At 38.7% G+C, this 27,911-nt stretch overlaps 1 protein-coding gene across 10 annotated transcripts in view; it reads right to left on the reverse strand.

The window, feature by feature from the left end:
- The window catches only part of UGP2 (UDP-glucose pyrophosphorylase 2), a 56,558-nt gene that overhangs the window by 7,113 nt on the left and 21,534 nt on the right, over positions 1–27,911 (reverse strand). For all 10 annotated transcript variants that reach the window (XM_060412075.1, XM_042245997.2, XM_060412074.1 and 7 more), the window contains 3 exons: positions 27,719–27,826; positions 2,233–2,418; positions 667–800 (listed from right to left, as the gene is read on the reverse strand). In XM_060412075.1, the coding sequence (XP_060268058.1) occupies positions 667–800; positions 2,233–2,418; positions 27,719–27,826 (428 nt within the window). The remainder of the gene's footprint in view (positions 1–666; positions 801–2,232; positions 2,419–27,718; positions 27,827–27,911) is intronic.

Consider the following 27,911-nt stretch of genomic DNA (forward strand, 5'->3'; position numbering starts at 1 on the left):
GTTCGAGTAAAAAACAATGCATGTAAAGTTAAATAAAATTTCCCTCCTTTTAAATCCATCATAGTAATTTAATCATAAGTCAATCTATTTAAGAAAATCTCTCATTATCTGTGTTGACCAAAAAACCAGCTTCCTACATAGTGATATTTGCTGCAAAAAAGAATTATTCCATGGTCATTCAGATGGGAAGACACCCCATATTTTTAAGATATTCATATGTTTTATGACTCTTCAAAAGGAAAGACATATTAAGTAAATTTTCTCAAACTTATTTGGTGGTGAGGTTGTTCTTTTCCTTGAAAAAAAAGGAAATGCTCTCTATTTGGGAAATACTGTCCATTCTTACCAATAGATATATTCAGGGGTGGTTCTCTTCCTTTCCCAGAAAATCAACAGCAGGTTGGTACTCAGGGATGTCTGCTTCTTACCACTTTTGAGAACCAAAATCTCAGGCAGATTCTCTTTTAAGAAGTTCAAGTTACATACCCACAGAGTGATTATAACTGCCACGTATCTGTTAACTAATGTTTAGCCTTTAAAGGCATTTAAACACCTGTAGACAGTTTGGCACATGTACATCTTGAGGCTGCTCTGTTTAAACAAAACAAAGAAGTCCTCCTTTCTGGAAGTAACATCCCACAGAGTTAATTCTTTTACTCCTTGTACCTGCTTTGATTAAACGTGTAGATTTTCACACGACAGTGATTATACTTCTGTAGTATTTTTTTGGTATCTTCATCCGTGTTAAAAGAGTTCATTAGAACAAGAGGAACATCAGTATCGTAGGTTTTGTTCAAGTGCTAGGGAGGAAAACAACAATCAGGTCACTCAGACTTACTATTCTTTTGTTTCAAAGTATAAAATTAACTCTCAATGGTTGATCACAAAATGTTCATATCATCTATAACAGCAGAATATATAGACTTGAAATAAACTATAACTGGCATCTTCACCATGTACTTGCTCATTACATCCCAATCCTGTGAGACAGGAACTACTGCCTCCATTTCATGGATGGCTAAACTGAGGCCCAGAGAAGCAGCAGGTCAGTGGCAGAGCCAGGACACCCCTCCCAGCCCCCAGAGTCCAACTCTGGGGCTGTGTGCCAAGCCACAGTGCCCTGTGGCCTCACTGGATGGGCAAATACAGACTACATATTTACTCTGTGTCCAAAGTACTGTGGGAACGAAAGTACAAATGTTACAAAGACGTCTCCCTATTCTCAGGAATCATGTGAAGGACTGTGAATAATAGCCTAACTGATATCTTTTCTATCTCTAGGAAGAGCTAAGAGGCAGCACAAAGTGAGGAGAAAATACAATCTTAGAAGTCAGACTGCTCTGTGTTCACTGTTTGATTCTGCACTTACTAACTAGCTAGGGAGGCCTGGGCATAAATCAACCTCTCTGTGTCTTGGTTTCCTCATCTGTAAAATGGTTATGATAACAGTGCTTATCTTACAGAGTTGTTGAGAGGAGCAAATGAGTCAATTCATGTAAAGAGCTCAGAATGATACTTAGTAAGTGCTGGATAAATGTTAGCTGCTGCTGCTGCTGCTGCTGCTGCTGCTAAGTTGCTTCAGTCGTGTCTGACTCTGTGCGACTCCACAGACAGCAGCCCACCAGGCTCCTGCATCCCTGGGATTCTCCAGGCAAGAACACTGGAGTGGGTTGCCATTGCCTTCTCCTTAGCTGCTGCTACTGCTATTATAATGATTGCTGGCACTGTATGAGAAACTAGGGATATAGAGATGAAAAAGACAGGGGCCACTGCCTGTTAAGAGCTTATGGTCTATGACTAAGGACTTTATGATTTATGTAAAAGAGAAGTCAGTGACAGTTCTTAGCATCCACGGTACCCAGCCAGATACATGAAATTCTCCCCAGCCTCCAAAAGGGGGCTAATAAAGTCAGATCATCCCAGCTCTGATGAAGGCTACCCCTAGAGAGAAGGAGGGGAGAGAGGCAGGGAGATCAAAGGAGAATCTGAAGAGACCCAGAGATTCCAGCACCACAAACGCTATTTAAAGATCAAAAGCTTTCACATCACTCTAAGGATTTGCTTTTAGGAACACCAAACCTTTTTTAACACACTAATAAAGAGACTAAAGATAGCATGCTCCTTGACTAGCTCAAATCCTCATCTGTTATTTTCTAAGGTAACATTTACAGTAACCTGAAAACTGAAAATCATTTTGGTAGCTCATGAGAAAGGCTCAACGTTCCAACTCACTTCGATTTGCTGAACGGTCAGATCCAGAAAGGTATTCTCGTTCCTCACGCCAATCAGACTCTTTGGGCCTTTGCAGCCCATGCTGGTTCCCAAACCGCCATTGAGTTTCACCACCACCAGCTTGTTCAGCACAGAGGATACATTATCAGGTAAGCCCCTGGCCTTTATCTTCTCATAGGGCTGAATCTGAAAAATTTTTTAAAGTTGTTAAGAGGTTAAACCAAATCAACACCAAGGTTATTTCCATGCTTCCTTGAAGAGGTTTGCTTTTTCTGTAGAGTTTCAGCTACATTTTCTTTAATGTCCAGGGCCCTTATGGTCAAAATTAAGTTCTTATCAGCAACTTCCCTTGCACACAGAAGTAGTTCAGTGGTTCACTTACAGTACAATGGAGCACAAGAGGGGGAAAAGTTACAGTCTACAAATATTTTGGCTGGCTGGTGAGAATATACTTCTCTTGGACTACCTTCAAAAGCACTGAATTCTCAATGTGCATCAACATAGCAAACAGGATGCACAAATTCATTCACATCTGTACATGTTTCTGGTGCACTATGAGTCTGCTTAGGTTCTGGACAAGTGTGCATATGATCACACAGTTCTGGGTAACATACTCGTGAAATCCTGGAGACAGGGCCAAACACTCGGAGCAGGCTACCAATGCCTGCCCTGGTATGGTTCACAAGGGTGTGATTTTTTGCAATCTGAAAGTTTTTTTTTCAACAAAAGCAAGTTTGCCTGAAAGAAAATGAGCTGTGTAAATAGTAAAACAAGTTTGAAATGAGCACAGAGGCTTAATCTTCAATTTCTTCCTCACAGGAAAGGAACAATGACAGTGGAAGCTCAAATTCTTCTGTTAGAAGGAGAGGCACAAACAAGTCTAAACATCTTACAATAAGAACGGAGCTTTTAAAAAGATCACAGTGTATTTTCTATCCATTTACAGAACACTTGTTGTTACTTTTCTTTTATGAAATAGGTCATCAAATGTACTCTTTAGTTATATCATGGTGGAGGATAGATAATACTTAAGGGGACTGAAGAAATAAAACCAGAACTCTTTCATCCTGCAAAACTAGACCTAAATTCATTAGAAAACAACGAGAAACAATGAGAAAAAACTTTTCTACTTTCTATCTCCATGAGTCTGGCTACTCCAGGTGGCTCAGACATGAGTCACAATGGACTTGTCTTTTGTGACTGACTTATTTCACTTAACACAATGTCCTCAAGGTTTAATTAGCGTTCTTTTTTTTAAAGTGACTTATTTATGCTTCAGGAGATTCCAAATTAATGCAGATTTTCCCAGACAATTGCTTTCATTTAATAAAGTTGATATTTCTGTATGCAGCAGATCTGAGAGAAGGGGAGACTGACAAAGAAATGTAATACAGGTTGACAGATTCTATGGCAAATCGAGCCTTAAGTAAGTTTTTTTATTCCATTTGTAGGTGTTAAAATTGAATAGAATACATGTTCTGAAGTCTTAGTTTAGTGAATCAGAAAATGGATTCTCTTCATTTGAATTTAAGAAACAATATACCCTCAGCTTTGAATTAAAAGATTAAAAGAATGAAAAATAATACTACAAGTGTAACCATGGTTCTAAAAGTGTGAGTCTGAGAAAACGCTGCTCTTTCAAATACAGTTAATAACAGTACAAAATGGCAGGGCTTAGGGTTTCAGACACTATTCAACACCTGAGTTATGAGTTTTCCATTATCTCTTAGGAATGGGCAGCCTGTCATTTCAGGGCAGAAAATTTACAAAAATGTAAACAATGTAAAAAGAAATTTCTTCATATTTTTAGGTATGCAGTCAAAAGATCACCAGGATAGCATTTTTCACCATTTTGTCACCCTCCAGACACAGTGCTAAATGCAGCTGAGTAATTGAAATTTTAATTTTATTTAATATTAATGTAAATCAACATACATGGCTAGCAGCATGTGTAGTTCTAGATGGCCTGTTAAAAAATATCAACCAAACAATCAGAATTATGTTTCAGTTTTAATAAAACTCTGCCAAAATCCTTTTTTTGTTCAATATAACCTTTTTTCTTTTTAACTTCAATGACACTGACTCATATCATCTGTACAGATGAATTAAAAACCAAAAGTCAACCCTGGAGCCTTAAAGTTTCACCAGGAAAGAAAAAAACCCCAATATTACATATATTCATTATAAAACATCTTTGATCCACATATGATAAAGAATATAAAGTATTTAGGGAAAAAATGTTTTCTTCATATTAGTCAAACTTCAAAACATGCATTTTACTAGAATGCTTTAAGAAGACAGTTCCTTACGACTGAGTCTATGGAGGCTAAACAAATTTTCTTGTATCCCCCAAATTTAATCTATATATAATGGTGATCATGTATCCTCCTTTATTCTCTATGTAACAGTGATCAAAGGTCCCAGCCTCACAATGACTTTAACACTAGGCCATCTGCCTTCAGCCAAAAGATATATTAAATACACTTTTGGTCTTGATTCAAATCTTCCCAAGATTGGTATCTTGAGAACTTCAGTTTAAATTTAAAATTTACTTCTAAATTAGCTTTCAAATATTTGGGGTGAAATAAAATAAGCTGATCCAAGAACAATGTTAAATTCCAAAACTGAGCTAATGGAGACTTTTGGGCCCAGGTACAGGCAACTCCCAAGTAGAAACTTGTTTATCATTTAGGTGGGAGCCCAGAATTCTATGTGAAGTGCCTTACTTAGAACTTTGTACACCAAGTTAAGTGGGTAGGGAGTCACCTAACCCCTACAAATGTCAAGGAACCATGGTTCTTTAGGTGGTGCTTTCAGTAATACCTACTTGTCTTGCTATAATATAGCAGCTAATTAAATACAGGCCCCACTGAAGAACTGACTGTTAACAAGAAAAGGACTATGGAAAGAAAGGGAAGAAGTCACAAGGTGTGAACTAACAACGTACAGCCAGGGAGAAGATGTCCAGAGTCATCGAGTCAGCATTGCTATTAGAAACCTCCACTTAAAAAAAAAAAAAGAAACCTCCACTTTCACTTACGTTTCAGCTTAAATTCACCCGACTCCGCACACAGACACAAACACACAGAAAGGCAGCAGTCATGCATGGAAGGAAGCCAAGACAGTTTTGGTCTACAGCTTACTGCAGTTTATATTAGGTGGCAAGCTCAGCTTTCCTCACATAAATCACCCCATATACCAATACAAGTTCCCTCTGTGGCTGATGCTGTCCACACCCACCACCAGGGACCTCACCAAGCAATCCCACAGAGCTCGGTTTATTTCCAGAGCCAAGAGGACCTGTGTTAGAAGACTGTTTGGCAACAGCTGAAGTTATGCTGGACACACCTAGTCCCAGGGACATTATTAGATCTGTTCTCCACTATTCCCCTCTGAGCTCCCCCAGGAGAATGAACAAAGACATCCACTCAGGCAAAGATGGATGGGGTTGGGAGATGACAGGGAGTACCATGCACTGCTGGATACAGCCTAGATGTTACTCTCACTGAGTCACTTTAGTCAGTCACAGTACTCCCCAGATGGCGTCAGTGGTAAAGAACCCACCTGCCAATGCAGGAGAAGTAAGAGACACAGGTTCAGTCCTTGGGTGGGGAAGATCCTCTGGAGGAGGGCATGGCAACCCACTGCAGTATTCTTGCCTGGACAATCTCATGAGCAGAGGAGCCTGGTGGGCTACAGTGCAAAGGGTCACAGTCAGACAGGACTGAAATGACTTAGCACACACAGTGCTATCTCTGCTTTCAAGCCTGATCACCGTGTTTCTCTTTCTCCAAGACATGAATAGAATTCAGTGTTCTATGAAGACCTCTGTGGCACTGTAAATATACAGCAGGGCAACATCTACAGGTAAGGTGGGGCAAACCTCAGGAGGCTCCTGCAAAATGTGCTGCTGCTGCTGCTAAGTCACTTCAGTTGTGTCCACTCTGTGCGACCCCATAGACAGCAGCCCACCAGGCTCCGCCGTCCCTGGGATTCTCCAGGCAAGAACACTGGAGTGGATTGCCATTTCCTTCTCTAATGCATGAAAAGTGAAAGTGAAGTCTTTCAGTCGTGTCTGACTCTTAGCGACCCCATGGCAAAATGTGCAGGGGAGACAAAACCACTCACATTATCCTCTCAGTAGGAGAAAACAATGAGTCAAATACTCAACTTCCTCTGCGGAATGAACAAAGAAAGTAGCTGTGAAATTATGAAAAATCATAATTTAAACAACATTCTTCCCTCTAGGATGTAATCTAGTTTTTCTGCAGAAACTGAAATACTTTTTAAAAGATCTTTTAAAAACTGTCTACTATGACCTGTACCTTGCCAAGTCTGTTCACAACTTAGTTTCCAGTTAGAAGAAAAGCTGAATTCATTACACAGTCATGGAGACACACTGTTCCCATTAGCAATAGTATAACCCAGTTCTTGGTAGCATATTCCTGCTATTCCTGGAGACAGTGCCAAATACCCCAAACAAGCTAACAGTACCTGCCCTGTTATGGTTCAGAAGGGTATGATTATTGAGAAAGTTGTTTTTTTCCAACAAAAGCAAAATTTTCCAAAAAGAAAATGAGCTGTGTAAACAGTAAAACAAGGTTGAAATGACATTCCATATGTACAGGAAGTGTGCCAAGAACATCCGCGTATTCGGCAAGCCCTACTGGGCAGCCTGTGTGCCAAGGCCTGTGCTAGGTGCTTTCTCACTTCGTCTCTTCATTTCGCATTTCTAAAGGTAACAACCAAAATCTGGGTCACGTGAACACTCCAACCAATTACCTAGACCAGAGATTTGCTTTCTTGTTCAGGAAAAGCTGGCAAATCACATACATGATCACGTGATCCACCAGCAAACTTGCCAACACCTTGTCAGCCACCGAGATAAGCTCAGCTCCTATTCACAGGACGAACAAAACCATCCCCTACTACAGTGCCCTCGACCTTCTGCCTCCAGAACAGATCCTCAGGACCTTCCCGCATCACCACCTCTGTTGCTTCCCCTTCCTTCTGGTCACTGAATAGCTGTCCCCTGCCCCAAAGTAATCTCTCTGCTAGTGCCCACCTAAGATTCCTACTTCATCAACCTCCCAGCCTCAGAGTCAGCCTTTCCCTATCTATTCCTTTCCACAGACACAAACACACTCAAATATTTTACATCTAAAAAACAAAGAAAATAGCAAAACATACACTCACCCCTTTCTGTCCTTTTTTCTCCATCTTCTTAAAGTCAAAGCTTAAAAAGCTGCTGCACTCACCTCTACTTCCTCACCTCACCTCTTTTTCACTCAAACACCTGCTATAATCTTGTTTTCTCCATAGTTCAGTGAACTGCTCTTACCAAGGTCATTAACATCCTCCTCCTTGCTAAATCTAGTCAATAATAACAATGTTTCTCTTAAACTTGAGCTCTCAGCTGCATCTGAGACAACTGACCACTCCCTAGACCTTGAAATGCTCTCTTCTTGACTTCTGAAAGGCCACATTCTATTTTCCCTCTCTTTCTGCCTGTTCCTTTTCAAGTTCCTTCTAAGTAGACTTCCTCTTTCTGGAAATCTGCTCCTGTCTCTGGCACCAGAACATACTCAACTGCCAAGCCAAGAGCCTGCTCACACCTGACCAATGACCGAGGCCCGTCAGCCTCAGGAAACTCTCTGTTGCCACGGCTGCCATCCCACCTACCTCTCATCAATGCAGTGGCCTCCAGTCACCTTAACTCCCTCCAGGTTAGGGAGGTGGAGGTGGAGGTCACCTTAAGATGGAGGTCACCTTAAGCTCCACCTTGCAGGTGGTGATCTTTTGGAAAAGAGAATTTGAAGATGTTTCTCTCCTGATTACATCATTCACAAAACAAAGCAATGACACAGCACAGCAGAGATTTTTAGCTGCCTACCCCAATGTCATTTCCCCCCTCCCATTTTAGGACCCCGATTTTCAGCTGGGCACACTACCACCCCAAATAAAAGACCACATGTTCAGCTTCGCTTAGAGCTATTTGTGCCAAAGTCCTGGTCACTGAGATTAACTGGAAGTGAGCTGAAAGATTCCCAGGAAGTCGCTGTGAAAGGGCAGGGGACAACATGCCCTATCTCCTTCTTCCTGCTGTGTGGAACAAAGACACGGTGACTAGAGTTCATTCAGGCGGCCACCGGGGACCGTAAGGAGATGTGCTGAGGGTGGCAGAGGGGCAGGACAATGCGTGTGAAGTGCTCAGCACAGTGTGCGGCCCACAGGAAGAATCCATGTGCTAGCACTACGTCACCTATTCAGACACATTCTCCACCCCACTGCACGTTTTAACATTTCTAGAACCAGGATGAATCATACAGCCAGTGCGATCTTATCAATTGTTTGCACTTCTTCCTTTCTCAGCGGTACATAAAAGGTACACCTTATGATCAGTGGCACAAATTTCATAAATATGGTATTGAATCTCTCTTTCTGCTCCAAGTCACCAACCAGCTTAGCAATCTCCCAGGTACGGGTTCTACCTCATCACTCTCCAGTTATGTGTAGCCTGAGGATAGTTTCAAGACAAGGGTCAACAAACTATAGCCTGTGGGACAGCTGGACCTACGGCCTGTTTTCACAGAGAGTTACTGGAAGGCAGCTGCTCCTGTAAGTTTACACAGCATCTAGGGCCGATTTCATGGTACAGTGGCTGAGGTGAACAGCTGTGACAGGATTGCACAGCTTAAAATATTCACCATCTGGTCCTTTACAGAAAAGGTCTGCCAAACCCTGGTTTAAGACAGTCTTCCGTGGTGATAAAAACCCAAGTTTTGATAACATCTCTGCCTGTTCAAACTTTGCTCCTCCTAAGGCTCCGTGCTGGGTACGGACTTCTCAGGATGGCAGAGACCTGAAGCCGCCACAGGTGATGTTGGCCTGTGGCGCCACTGGCAACAGCACAGCCACAGAATAACCCCCTGGGGTTTTTTCGTCTCCTCATATTCATCCAGGAAAGCAAAAGCAAGGATTTGTAATTGGTAGCAGAACTCTGGCAACTTTCAAAACAATAGAAAGTAAACCTAAGATTAAAAGGACGTTTATCTACTCACATGAGGGTTGAATTCATAGAGACAGAAAGCAGAATGGTGGTTGCCATAAGCTCGGGGGAAGGGGAGAGGGGAAGTGGTGTTTAATGGCTACAGAGTTTTGGTTTTGCAAGCTGAAAAAGTTCTGGACACTGCGCAACAAGGGGAATATATTTAACCCTACTGAAGTGCACACTTAAAAATGGCCAAGATGATAGACTTTGTTATGAGTATTTTACCACAATTAGAAGAATTTTTTAAAAAGTCAGTCTTCTGTGTGCATGTACACGTGCAGCTATACACATACACTCTGTCAAGGCGCCAGAGAACCACAGAACAAAATCACTTTTTGTTACCCTCATACGACCAGGAGTGAATCTGCCAAAGCACTCACTTCCCGCTTCAGGTACTACCAGCTGCTATCAGTAATCATTACACCGTCTCCCAATTTGTCTGTCTGGTGCTCTGTATCTGTTACATGACTGTAAACTCCAGGAAGGCAGTACCAGCCATGTGATACTCCCTCCACCATATCCATCACCTTTAATTATGTGTCGTAGTCTTCAGTAGCTCTCATCTGTTGAGTAGATAAGTGAATAAATGAATGGAGCAAAGAGAGCTGTTACTAAATGCAATCTATTCTCTGGAACTTATTTCTTATCTTATTAAATACTAAGGGTGAAACAACAGTGGTGCCATCATTATTTAGAAAGCTGATTACAAACAACCATTATTTTAATTTTTAAAAAGTACTGAATTAGAATACATCACATACAATTTTCATAAAGAAAACCTAAATCTAAAACTATGCTCTGCATAAAAAATAATTTTTACAAGCCATAATTTAGTGTCATAATTTAAAAAGATCCCTCTATGATAAAGAAACAAATAGAATGATCACATACTAAAATTATAAGCTGAGCCTGGAAAAGTACAATTCCTAAGAGAGTTCTTTTGTCTTCTTCCACTTATAAACTATAAAAACACAGGACAAACTATCAAATCAAGTATGTATTTTAATTTTGCCAGATACTAATTCCTACATCTTTTGAGTTTTTAAATTTTGATTATTTTAAAGTAGACCTACAGACAGGAAAACATGAGGGTAATTTTTCCAGTAATAGAAGAAAACCAGCTGTCCCATTCATACACTGAGTCTACACATATCCCAAAGCAAAAATCTGTAACAGAGCAAGTAAACAGGTCCTTTCAAAGAATAAATCAGAAGTCTTGGCAACAACACTGTTCTCTAAACAGTTATACTCATCAGCACCTATCCAACAATTCACATACATACAATATCCTTCATTACAATCTGCTATCGCAGTTACTAAAGTTGATGTTAGCAAAAATCTCAGAAAGAACCAGGAGCCAGATTCATAAAAATCACTTATTTTCATCTTAAGTCTCATATTGCCCTCTCGGGGGAGCCAAACTTGAATACTGTGCCTTTTTGTTATATAAAGGTAAGGATCATAGCAACTCAAATCCAATAACTAACAGCTAATACAAATAAGCCAAAGGAAAAAAATCAACTTAAATATCAAATAAAAATTTTAAAACATTTTTCATCTCAACTGGCAAACAGTTTTAAAAATAATAATACTTAATGCTTTAACAAATGTAGCAAGACTGACAATAAAATGGATTGTAGGTCTCTACTAAATGCTAGTTCAGAGAGGCCTTTCTTCTCTCTGCCTATTCTAGCTACATCACCTCTACTACCTCACTCCCTGTACTCGTACCTTTCTTCTTGCATGTCACTTATCACTACTCGAAACTACATTTCATATCTTTTACTGTCTACATCTCTACTAGAGGTTTCTAGATACTAGAAACTAGATGAAGGCAGGCCTTTATTAGTACGGTTCTCTACTAATACACAGTTGGCACTCAAAATAACAGCTCAAATTAATATGAACAGGAGTACAAACTGTAAAGCAATTTAAAATGCCTAACCGGAAACTTAAAATAAGTTTATAGCCTCTGAACACAAAACCATTTCTGAATATTTATTATTAGAAATAATTCTGAGATGCAAGGATTTATATATAAGTATATTCACTACAGAGTTCTCTTAACAGCAAAAAAGTAAGAGTAACCTACAGGGGAAGGAATACACGCACTGATACACTTGTACAAACTCCTAGCTCTCACACTTCTGACAACTGCCTCTACTAATACATTTCCTTCAAGTGGTGAGTTAGAGTCATTATCTTATTTCTGACCATTAAAAATTTAAGAAAGAACATTTGATTTCCAAAGTTTTGCCATGTCCAATGACAAGTGACCAAAGAATCCTATAATGGTCATCAGCTATCCTTCCTATTTTCACCTAAGCTTTGATAATACAATGCTATGAACACTTAACAAAGCCTCCCCTGCTCACTAAACCTTACACCCCCCGATGAACACACAAATCCTTGAAATACCTAAACATCCACACAGTATAAGAATGAGAACCCAATTCTTTTAATAGCTACCATAGTAGCTGAAACAAGGCCAATCCTTCTTATCTATCTTGAGTTTAGTGGATAAAAAAAATCCATAAATATGGATGGAGTTGCCAGTCAAAGACAATTCTACAGATACCCTAGGGCTTTCACTATGTAGATCTTCAATGTAACTCATAGAACAGTACAGTTAATCATTTTCATAATGGAGATCATTTTTTAGCCACAGGAGCAGAGACCTCCTATAATCCAGAAAGTGTAGGAATTTCCTAAATTTTATCTCTGCAATCAGGAAAAATCATTGGAGACAAATGAACTTTATTATAACAAAAACTGCAAACTACCAATCCATTTGACACAAAAGAATTACAGGGATGGAAATTATGGTTTACTTACTTGGAATATTTTGTAAAAACTAAGAAACATAGAAAGAATTAAAGTATTCATGATCATAAATAAAATATATATCAAATTTAAAATACTAATATACTGATAAAAATATATTAAAAATCAAAGACAAAGAATATTTAAATATGAAAGTTATAGAATTTTAAAACAAACACCATCTGTATCCTTAATACAATTCTGTTGTTTTCACTGTGTCCAGGATAGCACCTGACATCTAAGAGGTATTTAGTAAACACTTGTTGAATGTGAACATTTATTCAATTCAGGTCAGCTGCTCAGTCGTGTCCGACTCTTTGTGACTCTACTGCAGCATGCCAGGCTCCCCTGTCCATTACCAGCTCCCAGAGCCTGCTCAAACTCATGTACATCGAGTTGGTGATGCCATCCAACCATCTCATCCTCTGTTGTTCCCTTCTCCTCCTGCCTTCAATCTTCTCCAGCAAACATTTACTGAGTAAATGCAAACACTTTACATGCAGTCTCAATAACAGTCATTAAAATCTTATTTTTATTATGTCTACTTTTTATGAGTGAGGAGACTGAGACTTAGAGCAGTTAAATAACCTGCTGAACGTTACATGGCTAAGAAGTAATGAAGCTGGGATTTAAAACTCTCATCTGTATTCTCGACCTCACTGCCCTTACAGTAAAACTGGAAAAAATAAAAAAGTACACTTAAGGCAGAATGAACTCAGTGTGCATCTTGAGGTGGTTTTGTAATGGTGGAATATATTAATAATTGACACTGAGCATGAGGTAATTTCTCACATCAGTTCAGTTCAGTTGCTCAGTTGTGTCCGACTCTTTGCAACCCCATGAATCACAGCACGCCAGGCCTCCCTGTCCATCACCAACTCCTGCAGTTCACTCAGACTCACATCCATCAAGTCAGTGATGCTATCCAGGCCTTCTCATCCTCTGTCATCCCCTTCTCCTCCTGCCCCCAATCCCTCCCAGCATCAGAGTCTTTTCCAATGAGTCAACTCTTCGCATGAAGTGGCCAAAGTACTGGAGATTCAGCTTCAGCATCAGTCCTTCCAATGAACACTCAGGACTGATCTCCTTTAGAATGGACTGGTTGGATCTCCTTGCAGTCCAAGTGGACTCTCAAGAGTCTTCTCCAACACCACAGTTCAAAAGCATCAATTCTTCGGCGCTCAGCCTTCTTCACAGTTCAACTCTCACTTCCATACATGACCACAGGAAAAACCATAGCCTTGACGAGACGGACCTTAGTCGGCAAAGTAATGTCTCTGCTTTTCAATATGCTGTCTAGGTTGGTCATAACTTTCCTTCCAAGGAGTAAATGTCTTTTAATTTCATGGCTGCAGCCACAATCTACAGTGATTTTGGAGCCCAAAAAATGAAGTCTGATACTGCTTCCACTGTTTCCCCATCTACTTCCCATGAAGTGATGGGACCGGATGCCATGATCTTAGTTTTCTGAATGTTGAGCTTTAAGCCAACTTTTTCACTCTCCTCTTTCACTTTCATCAAGAGGCTTTTAGTTCCTCTTCATTTTCTGCCATAAGGGTGGTGTTATCTGCACATCTGAGGTTATTGATATTTCTCCTGGCAATCTTGATTCCAGCTTGTGCTTCTTCCAGCCCAGCGTTTCTCATGATGTACTCTGCATAGAAGTTAAATAAGCAGGGTGACAATATACAGCCTTGACGTACTTCTTTTCCTATTTGGAACCAGTCTGTTGTTCCATGTTCAGTTCTAACTGTTGCTTCCTGACCTGCATATAGGTTTCTCAGAAGGCAGGTCAGGTGGTCTGTATTCCCATCTCTTTCAGAATTTTCAACAATTTATTGTGATCCACACAATCAAAGGCTTTGGCATAGTCAATAAAGCAGAAATAGATGTTTTTCCGGAACTCTCTTGCTTTTTCAATTTCCAACTCCTTGACTACTCTTTTCCTGCTACTCTTGTACCAGAAACCCGTCTATCCAAAACACTCTAGGACAGGTAGGCAGTTAATTTAAAAAACAGGTTCAAACATGGAGTGATGAAAAAGTTTTTGATACTTAAATTACTTTAGCTTTTTACAAATAATAACACAATCATTCACAAAGATCTTTTCCTTTGGTATGATATAGATCTGCTGACCAGAGCTGTCAACTTATGTAACCACACCAATAATACACTATCTGTGATTTCCAGTTTCATTTCTTCAAAGTGGACTAAGAATTTAGTCAATTGTGAAATAATCTGCATGCAGAAGAATCATTCTAGACTGATTTTCTCAATCTTTCATACTTATCATATATACCTAATTACCTTTTTTTTTAAGGCTACTCATCTTTATCCAATTTTCTCAAAGCATTCAACTCAACTTTCATGGAAATAACTTTTTAAAGCCCATTTCATTGGTGTACATAAAATTAATTATATCATCACAAAAATATAACTAGTATTAACAAGTTTGGGAACACAATTAAGTTTGGGTGAACAAATCACTTCACTTAGTAAGACAGAGCTTATAAAGAACAGACCCAAGCTTTCACAGTAAGTGGCGAACACCAGCTAATCTCTCTAGGACAGAAGCTAGTTAGTGAACTGTCTCTGAAACTACCCTCATAGCTTTTGTACTATAACCACATCTTTGTGTAAACTGAGAATTCCCCACTAAAGCAAAAATTCAAAAAATGCATGCCTGTGTTGTTGGTATCTTTAACCCTCCAGGCAGCTGCACAGAGCCTGAGGCAGCAAGAGCCCTCTTCCTAGCTAAACAGACTCTCACATTAACTAAGTTCATTTTCTGTGTATGTCATTACATGGGAAAGGTTGGGAAGCACTGCACAAAGATGTAAGCTATTTAAGAGAAGTGACTGTCTTTATTTTTGCATTCCCCAAAATTAAAATAGTGGGTATTTGATAAATTTGTAGAATAAAAGTAACTAAGTAAAAGAGACCCTTCATAGCCTCCCACAGTGACTACAGGTAAACAAAAGACTTCAGCCAGGGAGACAGACGTGACCATTGACCTTAGCATGGGTCAGGACAGCAACAATGGGAAATGAGCCTTTAGAATAATCTTATTTACTTACACATTTATAAGTTATTTCTCTCCCACCAGAATGAAGCTCCAGTGAGTGTTGGGCCCTTGTCTATCTTGTTCACTTGTATCCTGATGCCTAGAAAAATGCTCACCACTCAGTAGCCATGTAGCCATTTAATAAATATTTGTTAAAGGTGTTGCTGTTAGAATTTCAAAGTGAGGAATTTGAAGCTCTAAGGGAAGAGATAGAGCCTACTTAACAGTTCTGCTCAAAGAAAGATGGAGTAATGATAGAAAAGCCACGCTTTAAAGGCTTTCAAGTTCCTTTCAAAACACGGATGGCAACTGGTGACTGCTCTATAACATACCAGGGTGGTTAAGAGCTTGAGCTCAGGCAGATCTGGGCCTAAATTCTGTTTCTGCCCCTTACTTAATAGCTAAGTAAACCACTCAGTCTTGGAATTTTCTATTTTGAAACAGAGATAACAGTGAGCTCCTACGATCATTTGCAGATCTTATAAGAAAATGCACATGAGGACAATGCTTGGCACATTACTGTAAAACAAATGTCTGCTGTTATTGCTATTATTACTGCTGTTGATAAGCACACAAAGTACACCACATTCCACATTTGCACTAGAGAGGAAGACAGGACTGTACTCCTTGAAGAGCTCCATTATCATTACTAAGGGATACCAAAGAACCAGGTCTTTGGAGTCTGTCACCTGGTTCATATCAGGGATTTCTTTCGTTCAGACAAGTCACTAACTCTGAATGTCAGTTTCCTCTTTTAAAAATGAGCATAGTAATAGCATCTATCTTCCAGGTCTGTTGTGAATATTAAATGAGATCATGAACACAAAGGATTCACTACATCTGACATAACATGTACCCTAACATGACACTAAGCATTAACTACAGAATATACAGCTGTGCAGACACAGGTTTTTATAAGGTTTTTAATGAAAAATGCTTAGCGCTCTGCTTCATTAAAGAATGAAAACTTCTAGAATGGTGTTTGCTTCATGCTCTTTTGAAATAATAGAAAACTTTCCAATTTCCCAAGGGCTTTAGGACGGTATACAATGAAGACACTTTTCTTCCACAAGCCTATCTATAAGAAGAAATCTTTGTTAAAGGCTTATCTCCATCTTTTTCCATATTTAGTCCAGTCATAGGTACCCCTCAGGCATTTCCATGTTTTTTCTCAGCTATCTTTTTTTCCCTGAGCATGGAAGAAACATTCCATCAGCATTTTCAGCAATTATTTTGTGTTTCTCCTGACTCAGCAGGAAGTTTAAAAATGGGATATGGGTAAGAAAACTTAGCTTGGATAGCTAGGTAATGTTTCCAGTTAAAAACACAGTGAATCTTTGCAATTTTTCTAGAAATCAAACTACTCTAAAGTTAAAAGTTTATTTAAACACATACTGTAAATTGTTAACTTATAATTCTCATGTGTTTACCTACCTATATAGCATTTTGTTTCTTACTCGATACTTTTGCCTCTCAAAGTCCCATACTCACTGCCCTCCCATTAAAAACTGAAGTAACTTCCAAAATGCCAAAGAGATTTAAAATCACAATACTCTTATTACAACTGTATACTTTAAACCTCATAAACTAGAGATGAGATGATAGTAAAAGAACTGACAGAAAACTTAGATGACCAAAACATTAAACAGTGATTACAGATGGCAATGATCCTACAAAGGAGGAAGTTAACTGTGAAGAAAAGGTGCCAACCGCTCCCTAAACCTTACTATAATCTAGATTTTTTAATAGACACTCTAGGAAGTTCAAAGACTTAAAGGTATTTTTTTAACTGTTAAAGGCAGAAGTTATACATTACGGATAGTAAAAAAATTCAAGCATTGCAAACATATGTTCATCATCCTTTTATAGAAGCAAGCTGAAATCATAAACTTTGTCAACCTTGTGAAACATCTGGCCCATGTCCTTATCGGCTAAGCTGGTAGATTTGAAAGAACATTCCACTTCAGTATGGATTAGAAAGGACAAAGGCGGATGATCAGAGAGTTGGAAAGGAATTCTAACAGAAGAATCCGTGTATGTGATGAGGACTAGCTCTTTACTAAAATCACCTTGCCCATATAAGTCAACTCTCGTGTTAGTATAACTGTGGACAAAAGATGCTTCCAAATAACTGTGACAATTCTAAATTTCCTGAAAAATAAAACTGAAGCTTCTAACATCAAATCCTATTTATGCTCTAGGACTTTCCTGTAGCTCAAATGGTAAAGAATCTGCCTGCGCTGCAGGAGACCAGGGTTCAATCCCTGGGTCGGGAAGATCCTCCGGATAAGGGAGTGGCAATCCACTCCAGTATTGTTGCCTGGAGAATTCTATGGATGGAAGAGCCTGGCAGGCTACAGTCTGTGGAGTCACTAAGAGTCAGACACGACTGAGCCACTAACACACACGGTTTTAAACTCTAATGTACTAAATAGCAGTGTGATTAAAGTGTTTAAAGCAGTGAGCATTGTTAGTTTAATTATATAATTCACACTGTTGGAGCAGCCCTGGAGAAGTGAAGGTAGGGCAGGGAGGAAAGGCCAGAGGCTATTAAAAGAAAGTTTTATGGAAGATTAAAGAGCAGGTGTAGGAGGAAGACAAAGGCCTGATATAAAACTGAGGGTGGAGGCTAGGCTGACCTTCTTCTTAAAGAAATTTAAATGAAGAAAAAGGCAAGACTTTAGGAAGACATATTTGCTTAGCATATGTGTTTAAGGGAAGATGCAAAGTGGAAATCAAGCCCTGCAGGGTTTAAGAAGAAGCATATTTTATAGCTGAGCAAGGAAGTTGCTGGGGATAATGGAAAAGATCTATATGTTGATTGTGATGGTAAGTTACACAACTGTATACATTTGTAAACTCAGAAAAGTTACACTAAAAAGAACAAATTTTACTATATGTAAATTATACCCCAATCAACCTAACACTAAAAAAAGTTATTAACAACTAAAATGCTGATTAACCTTTAAAAGTTTAAAGGTTAAACCCATGAATCGCAGCACGCCAGGCCTCCCTGTGCATCACCAACTCCTGGAGTTCACTCAAACTAACGTCCATCGAGTCGGAGATGCCATCCAGCCATCTCATCCTCTGTTGTCCCCTTCTCCTCCTGCCCCCCATCCCTCCCAGCATCAGGGTCTTTTCCAGTGAGTCAACTCTTCTCATGAGGTGGCCAAAGTACTGGAGCTTCAGCTTTAGCATCGTTCCTTCCAAAGAAATCCCAGGGCTGATCTCCTTCAGAATGGACTGGTTGGATCTCCTTGCAGTCCAAGTGGACTCTCAAGAGTCTTCTCCAAACACCACAGTTCAAAAGCATCAATTCTTTGGCGCTCAGCTTTCTTCACAGTCCAACTCTCACATCCATACATGACCACTGGAAAAACCATAGCCTTGACTAGGCGGACCTTAGTCGGCAAAGTAATGTCTCTGCTTTTGAATATGCTATCTAAGTTGGTCATAACTTTCCTTCCAAGGAGTAAGCGTCTTTTAATTTCATGGCTGCAATCACCATCTGCAGTGATTTTGGAGCCCCCAAAAATAAAGTCTGACACTGTTTCCACTGTTTCCCCATCTATTTCCCAAGAAATGATGGGACCAGATGCCACGATCTTTGTTTTCTGAATGTTGAGCTTTAAGCCAACTTTTTCACTCTCCTCTTTCACCCTCATCAAGAGGCTTTTTAGTTCCTCTTCACTTGCCATAAGGGTGGTGTCATCTGCATATCTGAGGTTACTGATCTTTTGTTTACTTGAACTTATTTTTAATTGAAATACAGCTGATTTACAATGTTCTGTCAGTTTCAAATGTACAGCAAAGTGTTTCAATCATATATAAATCTTGTTTTATATATATATTATATATATGTCATATGTATTTTTTAATTCCATTAAAGGTTATTATAAGATACCAAATATTGTTCTCTGTGATATATAGTAGGACTTTATTTACCTATTGTACATATACTAGTGAGTATCTGTTAATCTCAAACTCCTAATTTATCCACCCCTCCCATTCTTTCCCCTTTGGTAACCATAAGTTTGTTTTCTATGTCTGTGTATTTCTGTTTTGTAAATAAATTCATTTGTATTTTTTTAGATCCCATATATATGTGATATCATATATTTGCCTTTCTATGTCTTACTTCACTGAGTATGATAATCTCTAGGTCTATTCATGTTACTGCAAATGGTATTACTTCATTCTTTTCTATGGCTGAGTAATATTCCACTGTGTGTGTGTGTGTGTGTGCGTGTGTGTGTGTGTGTGTGTATACCATATCTCTATTCATTTTTCTGTCAATGGACACTTAAGCTTGTTGATACGTCTTGGCTATTATGAATAGTGCTGCTATGAACACAGGGATGCCAACTTACCTTTTCAAATTACAGTTTTCTAAGGACATATGCCTAGGAATGGGATTGCTTGATCATACGGTAACTCTGGTGGCTCGGTGGTAAAGAATCCACCTGTCAAGCAGGGGGCATGGGTTCAATCCCTGGATTGGGACGATCCCCTTTAGAAGGAAATGGCAACCCACTCCAATATTCTTGCCTGAAAACCCCCATGGACAGAGGAACCTGACGGGCTACAGTCCACAGGGTTGCAAAAGAGTTGGACACAACTCAGTCACTAAGCAACAACAAAAACAACATGGTAATTCTATTTTTAGTTTTTTAAGAAACCTTCATACTGTTCTCCATAGTGGCTATACCAGTTTACATTCCCACCAACAGTGTAGGAGGGTTTCCTTTCTCCACACTCTCTTTTATTAATATTATTATTATTATTATTATTTGCAGACTTTTCAATGATGGCCATTCTGACCAGTGTGAGGTGACACCTCACTGTAGTTTTGATTTGCAATTCTCGATAAACAACATTGTTGAACATCGTTTCATGTGCCTGTTATCTGTATGTCTTTGGAGAAATGTCTATTTAGATCTTCTGCCCATTTTTTGATTGGGTTATTTGTTTAATATTGAGCCATATGAGCTGTTTGTATATTTTGCAAATTAATCCCTTGCCAGTCACATTGTTTGCAACTATTTTCTCCCATTTTGAAAGTTTCTTGCATGGAAACTTTTTGTTTGGGTGATGGGTTTCCTTTATTGTGCAAAAGCTCTCACTTTAATTAGGTCCAGTTTGGTTATTTTTGCTTTTAGAACAGCATCTTTTAACTATTTGGGATGTTTTACCATGTTGAAAAATCTAACCAAACTCTTTGAGGTATACAATGAAGCATGGTTTTGAAATTCCACCATTAGTGTCTCTCTTAAATGGAAAGTTTAGTTTGTGACATTTCTCGCACGTGACCCAGCAGCTGAGGTTCTCAGCCAGCGACTGGAGCTGCAATGTCAGGCAAAGAGACTCAGCATACGGCTTTCTCAGGATCTTTCTTCCTGCTCTAGACACGGAGAAACAGACACATCTACCATATGCTCCACAAATAGAACAGAAACTACATGCTATAAGCTTATTTATTTCTAGACTCCTATTATGCTCAAAGCTTTTTTCTCTTTGATTATCCTCCCATCCTCAGAGAAATCTTGCCTCACAGTTATCCCAAGAATCTACCTTAATGCCAGGAAGTCTTTCCTGAGCTCCCATGCCAGTTAGAAGCTTCCATAGCACACTATGGACTGCTTCTCATGCTGTTTCATAGGTAGCTGTTTCTGAATCCATTTCCTCTTACAAACTCAAGGCCAAAATGCTGAAGAAGGACCAAGACTTTATTTTTTTGTAGTTCCAGCATCCAGCTAGTTCCTGGCAGAGAGGAAGCACCCAAAAGAAATTTCTTGAATAATATCCTAAAATGGTACTTCTATCCACTTTGAAAAAAATGAACATTTAAATACAGGTTTACCTATACATTCAAGAAATCTATCTAGGGCCTACAATCCCTGCAGAGACTTCCTGGGGTCAATGCCAGGTGTAAACTTATTCCAGTCTCATTGTGGCTCTACAATGGGGTAAGCAGAGTCAGTTGTCCATATCTGATTTAGAATAAGTAAAAGGAATCAGTAAAATATCCCCAATGAATTACAGAGCAGAAAGGTTTAAGGGTAGGTATGGGCCACCTATCTTATATTTTATAAAAATTCTCCCAGTACCAATCTTGCAGGTTCAGGGTTATCCTATATTAAATAAAAATAATAAAAATTCCCTCACATTGTACACAGATGAAGATGTGGGATACGAGAACCTCACAGATGTATTTTTCTCATCTGATTATAAGACACAAAATGTTTATATAAAAGCTATACTTGGAGAGTATAATAATAAAATGATCTGTATTAGGCCTTGCAATACATAAGCCAAGGTCCAAAAAGATTCTCTGGGGCACTGGGGAGTGGGGAAGGGTAATGTTCAAAGAAGTGGTGCTACTACCTGTATTCATGCTATGATTTTCCCAAGGAACTTGATTCCATGGGATGTAACCATTCCCAACTCTAGAGAGTGGTTAGAGACCCTGGTCTACTACTATTACCTACAGTCTCTCCATGGGATGGATGTTAAAGTGGCCACATATTTACTATTTAACTATTGTCTTCCCTGGTGGCTCAGAGGTTAAAGCGTCTGCCTCCAATGCTGGAGACCTGGGTTCAATCCCTGGGTCGGGAAGATCCCCTAGAGAAGGAAATGGTAACCCACTCCAGTATTCTTGCCTGGAGAATCCCAAGGACGGAGAAGCCTGGTAGGCTACAGTCCACGGGGTCGCAAAGAGTCGGACACGACTGAGCGACTTCACTCACTCACTCACAATGAAATAACTCAGCATTCAAAAAATGAAGATCATGGCATCCAGTCCCATCACTTCATGACTAATAGATGGAGAAATAATGGAAACAGTGACAGACTTTATTTATTTGGGATCCAAAATCACTACAGATAGTGATTCCAGCCATGAAATTAAATTACGCTTGCTCCTTGGAAGGAAAGTTATGACCAACCTAGACAGCATATTAAAAAGCAGAGACACTACTTTGTCAACAAAGGTCCATCTAGTCAAGACTATGGTTTTCCAGTAGTCATGTATGGATATGAGAGTTGGACCATAAAGAAGGCTGAGCACTAGAGAATTGATGCTTTCGAATTGTGGTGATGGAGAAGACTCTTGAGAGTCCTTTGGACGTGCAAGGAGATCAAACCAGTCAATCTTAAAGGAAATCAGTCCTGAATATTCATTGGAGGGACTGATGTTGAAACTGAAACTCCAAGACTTTGGCCACCTGATGCGAAGAACAGACTCACTGGAAAAGACCCTGATTCTGGGAAAGACTGAAGGCAGGAGGAGAAGGGGACAACAGAGGTTGAGATGGTTGGATGTCATCACCAACTTGATGGACATGGATTTGAGCAAGCTCGAGGAGTTGGTGATGGAAGGGAAGCCTGCCATGTTGCAGTTCATGGGGTCGCAAAAAGTTGGACTCGACTGAGCAACTGACCTGAACTGAAAGTGAAATAATAAATAAATAACCAGAACAGAAGGAAGATTCATAGGCCTGTGGTCAGCCTCCTTAGCCACAACCCCTTCCTGAAATAAATTTCCTGTTTAAAAAGGCATGTGAAGGAAGATAGTCCTGGGAAAATTAAAAGACTACTGAATTCATTTTGGAATCAAAAGGTAGGGAATCAAGAGTTTTAGCAATATTTGCTAAAAAGTATTAGTGTATTAGTTTATATTAGTAATTCTATATATTACCATTTTAAAATTTTACATCAAGAAAAGGATGAGGTTCTTGCCACCTATGTCCCCAGGATAATTTCCTTAAATGTCACTACCTATGTTCTTTTTTATGGAATATGTGTACATTCAGGATCTCATATTATTTTTACACACACACAAAACAAGTCACTAATGGCTTTGCCATTAGCTGCTGGCGACAACTGGGAAATCTTCACCATGTTCAAAGCAAACCATCCTATGTCACATCATGGCAGATCCTTAGCCAAACTGCCTCCAGTAAGGCTTTCAAAGTAGATGTGCAAACGTTAGCTGCAGAATATATTGTGATTCACCTTCCAGAAAACAAATAAGAAAACCTGTATTTTTACTCTGTACATAAACACTGTAACTTTCTCAAAATGTCTTATTATTTAAAAACACATGTTCACATTTTAATGATTTTGTAGTGATAAGACTAAGAAAAGCTCTCAGTTAATTTGTAGGGCAAAACAAACAAAAAAATCTTTTGAAGCTAAATACCACAAGATATATATATTTCCCACACCAATTCTCTGACTTGGTCAAACAAACAAAAAGAGTTAACCCTATATAACTCCTCCCCATACACAAATACACTCTCACCCTTTTGAGTGCTTTAAAACAAGAACAATGACAATTGTAAATCAACCATTGATTCTGTGTTCCTATCTAAATGAAAAAGCCTTTAGAGAGTATTTTTCACATATATGATAATGTCCTTTATTATCACCAGAAGTCATGGCCAGCCAAGTGATAACAGGTTTTATGTTATGACTCTAAAGAACCTGTCAGGCCCAAAACCTCGAGTAGCCTCTGTGTCTTCCCGTCTCTTTTTTCTATTTCCCATCCCTCTCCATTCTTAACATGTAAGCTTAAACATTAAGCTTGGCCAAGAACAAGATACTCTTAAAGACTCTCTAGAAAGCACTGTACATGGTGATGGTCCCTCCTTGCTAGTCTAAACCTAACCTTAGTATGCTTTTTAAAAAACTTTCCTTTCCTTAAGCAGCTAAATATCAAGATAATCTTGATTACTACATTCATTTAGTTAACACTCACAAATTGGGAGCAGAGCATTATCCATTGGGTAACTCCATAAAATGCATTCTTCCTCTTAGCATAAGTCAATAAAATATGGACTCAATAGTCTTTTCAAAAAACATGTATGTCAGAGAACAGATTAGTGGTTTCCAGAGGGGAGGAAGGAGCGAAGTGGGTGACAGGGATCCAGAAGTACAAATTTTCAGTTATAAAATAAATAAGTCATGGGGATGCAAAGAAAAACATGGAGAATACAGTCAAATACATTGTATTAACTCTGTATGGTGACAGATGGTAACTAGACTTATACTGGTCATCATTTAGCAATGCATATAAATGTTAAATTAAATCACTATGTTGTATATCTGAAACTACTAAAATATTGTATGGTAATTATACCTCTATGTATATATATAAATGAATATATATATCTATATATTCATTTCAGACAGAGCTAAAATGAAGTATTCAACAAAGTAAGCAAGAGTAAGTAAAACTTGACAACATAAAATGTCAATGTCTCTCTATAAGTATACTCTCCAATCTACTATTTATGAAAATAAAAAGTGTTATCTACAGCGTTATCATCTGAATTGAGAAAGGCATTTGAGTCTGTTCCTGAATGTGCTGGATCTCGTCTGATCTTGGAAGACCAGCAGGGCTGGGCCTGGTTGGGATCAGAGTACTTGGAAGGGAGAAATGCATGTGAGGTCCGTTTTCTGGGACCAAAGAACTAAGGAAAACTACTGAAGATCTTCCAAAAATAAATATACTAAAATGGGGTCAACAAACTTTTTCCATAAAGAGTCAGAAAGGAAATATTTTGGGTTTTGTAAGCTATAAGGTCTTGATCACAAGTATTTAATTCTGCCATTGAAGTATTACAGCATTGTAATAGCCACAGACAATATGTAAAGAGTAAGTGTGGTTGTGTTCTGATGAAACTTTATTTACAAAACAAGGTGGCCAGCTCTACTCAAAAATATCGATCCTCTGTTGTAACAATTTTTGTACACACCTTTGTTGCAAGCATGACATGAGAAATGTCACTCTAAAATGGCTATTCTCCCACAATAATTTCTTTTTAGTTAAGAGGGTAAAGTATTACCTGCATTTAAAAAATAAAAACCTGTGTATACTATATAATGTTATTTTGAAAGGAAAATTGATCTCTATATAAACTCAATGAGCAGAGAGAAAAAAGCTTGGGGGAAAGGAGAAGAGAAAAGGGATGGAACTGGAGGAGTATAGGGGAAGCAAAGTAAATGAATATTAATCTACAATTTCTATTCTCAGAACTATTTGCAAAAGCTGGTAGTTAACATACAGAGTATATAAGACCCACTTGTACCCTCAAAAACACATGACATAGTTAAAAGAGCAAACCTGTTTTTTCCCTCTGCATTTCAAAACTGTAAACATTATAGACATATGGGATTGTAAGCATTTCTTTTAAAAAAATCTAGGCTTTATAAATAAAGACATATTTTTAATGGAGATTTACATTTTTATAAACAAAAAGAGAAAAGACTTGATAAAATCACATTATACCCAGAATTCTATTTTCTATTCTTTTTTTTTTCTATATCAACTTAGTATTTCTATCAGTAACCATGGTTCACTGCAGGGGCATAGCCTCCTGAAAGGATCTGTTGCTGGCATGGTGTTTGGAATGGTGGTGCTGAACTGGAAAAGGCCCTAGGTGGTTCTGAGTCCTATACCTGCTTCCTTCCCCATCCTCCAATCCCCACTCTAAGAAATCCTACTATATATCACAATCTCTCAAAATACACAAAGGCAGATTTCTCTATTGGCAAAGCAGAATCTTGAATCATAAAATATAGTGAAAGTAACAAATTTTGGGGTCTTCTTTCAAGGTAGGCTCTATCATAAAAAGGTTAAGTTTGTCTAACAAGAAAAAAAATTCCAAGTCAGCAAGAATTTAGAATAAAATCACACCTTTATCCTCGGTATGTCATTAATCAAAAAAGTGAGGCTATATCAACAAAGAATAAATTCCAAGCAAAAATATTAAGTATTTAAAGTGGAAAAATAGATAATGTCTAAAATTTTTATTGTAATTTTAGGCCTGCTCCCAAACATTCTTTTTTCTAATCTGACTGAATTTACAACTAAATCCTTTTTAAAATTATGTAACCTATCCAGAAGATTGCTCGAATTTTTTCAAGAGAAAATATGACTACTTCTACCACTTAAAAACAAAGAAATAAATCACAATACATTACTAGAGCAAAGGAAATCAAGAACTTACCATGAGCATATAATTCATAATTTTTAAAAGTTTAATAACTGAAAGACATTAAAGAGGTACTCTTTACCAGTAAACTACATTTAAGATTTTCTCATTTGAAAAAATATGAAGGACTCCATTAGCTTAATCCACCAGATATGGTATACAACAGAATGTGTGCACGCTTAGTTGTGTCGGACTCTCTTGCAACCCCATGAACTGTAGCCCTCCAGGCTCCTTTACCCATGGAATTTTCCAGGCAAGAATACTAAAGTGGGTTGCCATTTCCTTCTCCTGGGGGTCTTCTTGATCCAGGAATCAAACCTGAGTCTCTTGCATTGGCAGGCAGATTCTTTACCACTGTGCCAGCTGGGACACGCTACACAAATGAGCACATGCAGTTATATTCCAATAAAACTTTACCAACACAAGCAGTGGTATAGCCTTCAGACAGTAGTTTACCAAACTTCTGCTCAAAACAAACCTGTTTTTAAACCAATATTAGATTATTTCTTACTCCATAACAGATAAACTATCTACATACAATTATTCCACTCCATCAAGTCTTGTCTACCTTTCGCGAAAACTGCCATAAGCAGCAGTGATCAAAATTGCTGGAAAGGAAAGAAAAGTCAATGTGTTAACCTAATCTGTCCCTGAAATAATCTCTTTGTTTAGATCAATCATTCACCTCAGGATACATGGTCTCTTGGCCTCAAAGACTAGTAGGAAGACAACACACGCACACAAACCACTGATTAGGCCAACTAAGTAACATAGTATAGAAATAACCACAAACTCAGCAAAATGTTTCATGGTTTAACATATTTCCAGACGTTTCTGAACAGAGTCTCATAAATCCTATAAAGTACAGAAAGCACTTGGTATTATTCTCATTTTATATAAAGCTCAAAAGCAGTAGAGCTGGGATTAGAACCTCTGAGACTATTGTACTGCATCTCTTCAGAGCAGCTTTATTCAAGGGGGCTGAAGACAGAAGTGGAGGCATTTAGATTGGGCCTCAAAGAATGAGTAGGACTAACAGGCGAAGAGCCTATAATGTTCCAAGGAAACAACATACACAAAAGACTAGAAGCAGGGAAATCCTATGTGTGTGAAGGGAATGTCGGGCTGGTTCAAGAAAAGCAGGTAAGGGATATACAGTTAGAAATATGGGTTGAAAGCATGGGAAGAGCCCTCAGTAGCTGACTTCATGTCTGTACATGACCCTAAGGACAATGAGAAATTAGATGGGTTGGAGAAAGAAGGAAGAGAATGTAATGAAGCTCTTATTGTGTGTCTGAACAAAAGAACTGCCTCATACTAAATCATGTTAAGTTATGAGGTAGTGTTATAGGGAAATTAGACTTCCATAAGTGCTCTGCAGGACAGGATGGATGAATCTAACAAAGGAAGTGGCAGAAGGCTATCTCTGTAGTTTCAGAGTCTGAAGTGATGGTTCCTACAGGTAGCCTATAGTGCCCCACCCCCAAAAGTGACGACAGTGTTCTAAATTACCTTACATTTTCCTACATTTTATCTAAAACTTACCGAATCTTCCGGAGGTCTCTGGATTTTCCCCCAATCCACAGAAGGTCCCTTTTCTTGCAAAAATCTGTGAAATAGCTTCCGAAATCCATCAAGGTCTTTTTTAGTGTGCTATGAGAACAGAAGTCATTGTTAACAGAATGCTTAGTATTTAATAAAAACAGATATATTGTACATTTAAAATACCTTTCAGAGA

This window comes from Ovis aries, chromosome 3 (assembly GCF_016772045.2).
Source record: "Ovis aries strain OAR_USU_Benz2616 breed Rambouillet chromosome 3, ARS-UI_Ramb_v3.0, whole genome shotgun sequence".
Classification (NCBI taxonomy): domain Eukaryota; kingdom Metazoa; phylum Chordata; class Mammalia; order Artiodactyla; family Bovidae; genus Ovis; species Ovis aries.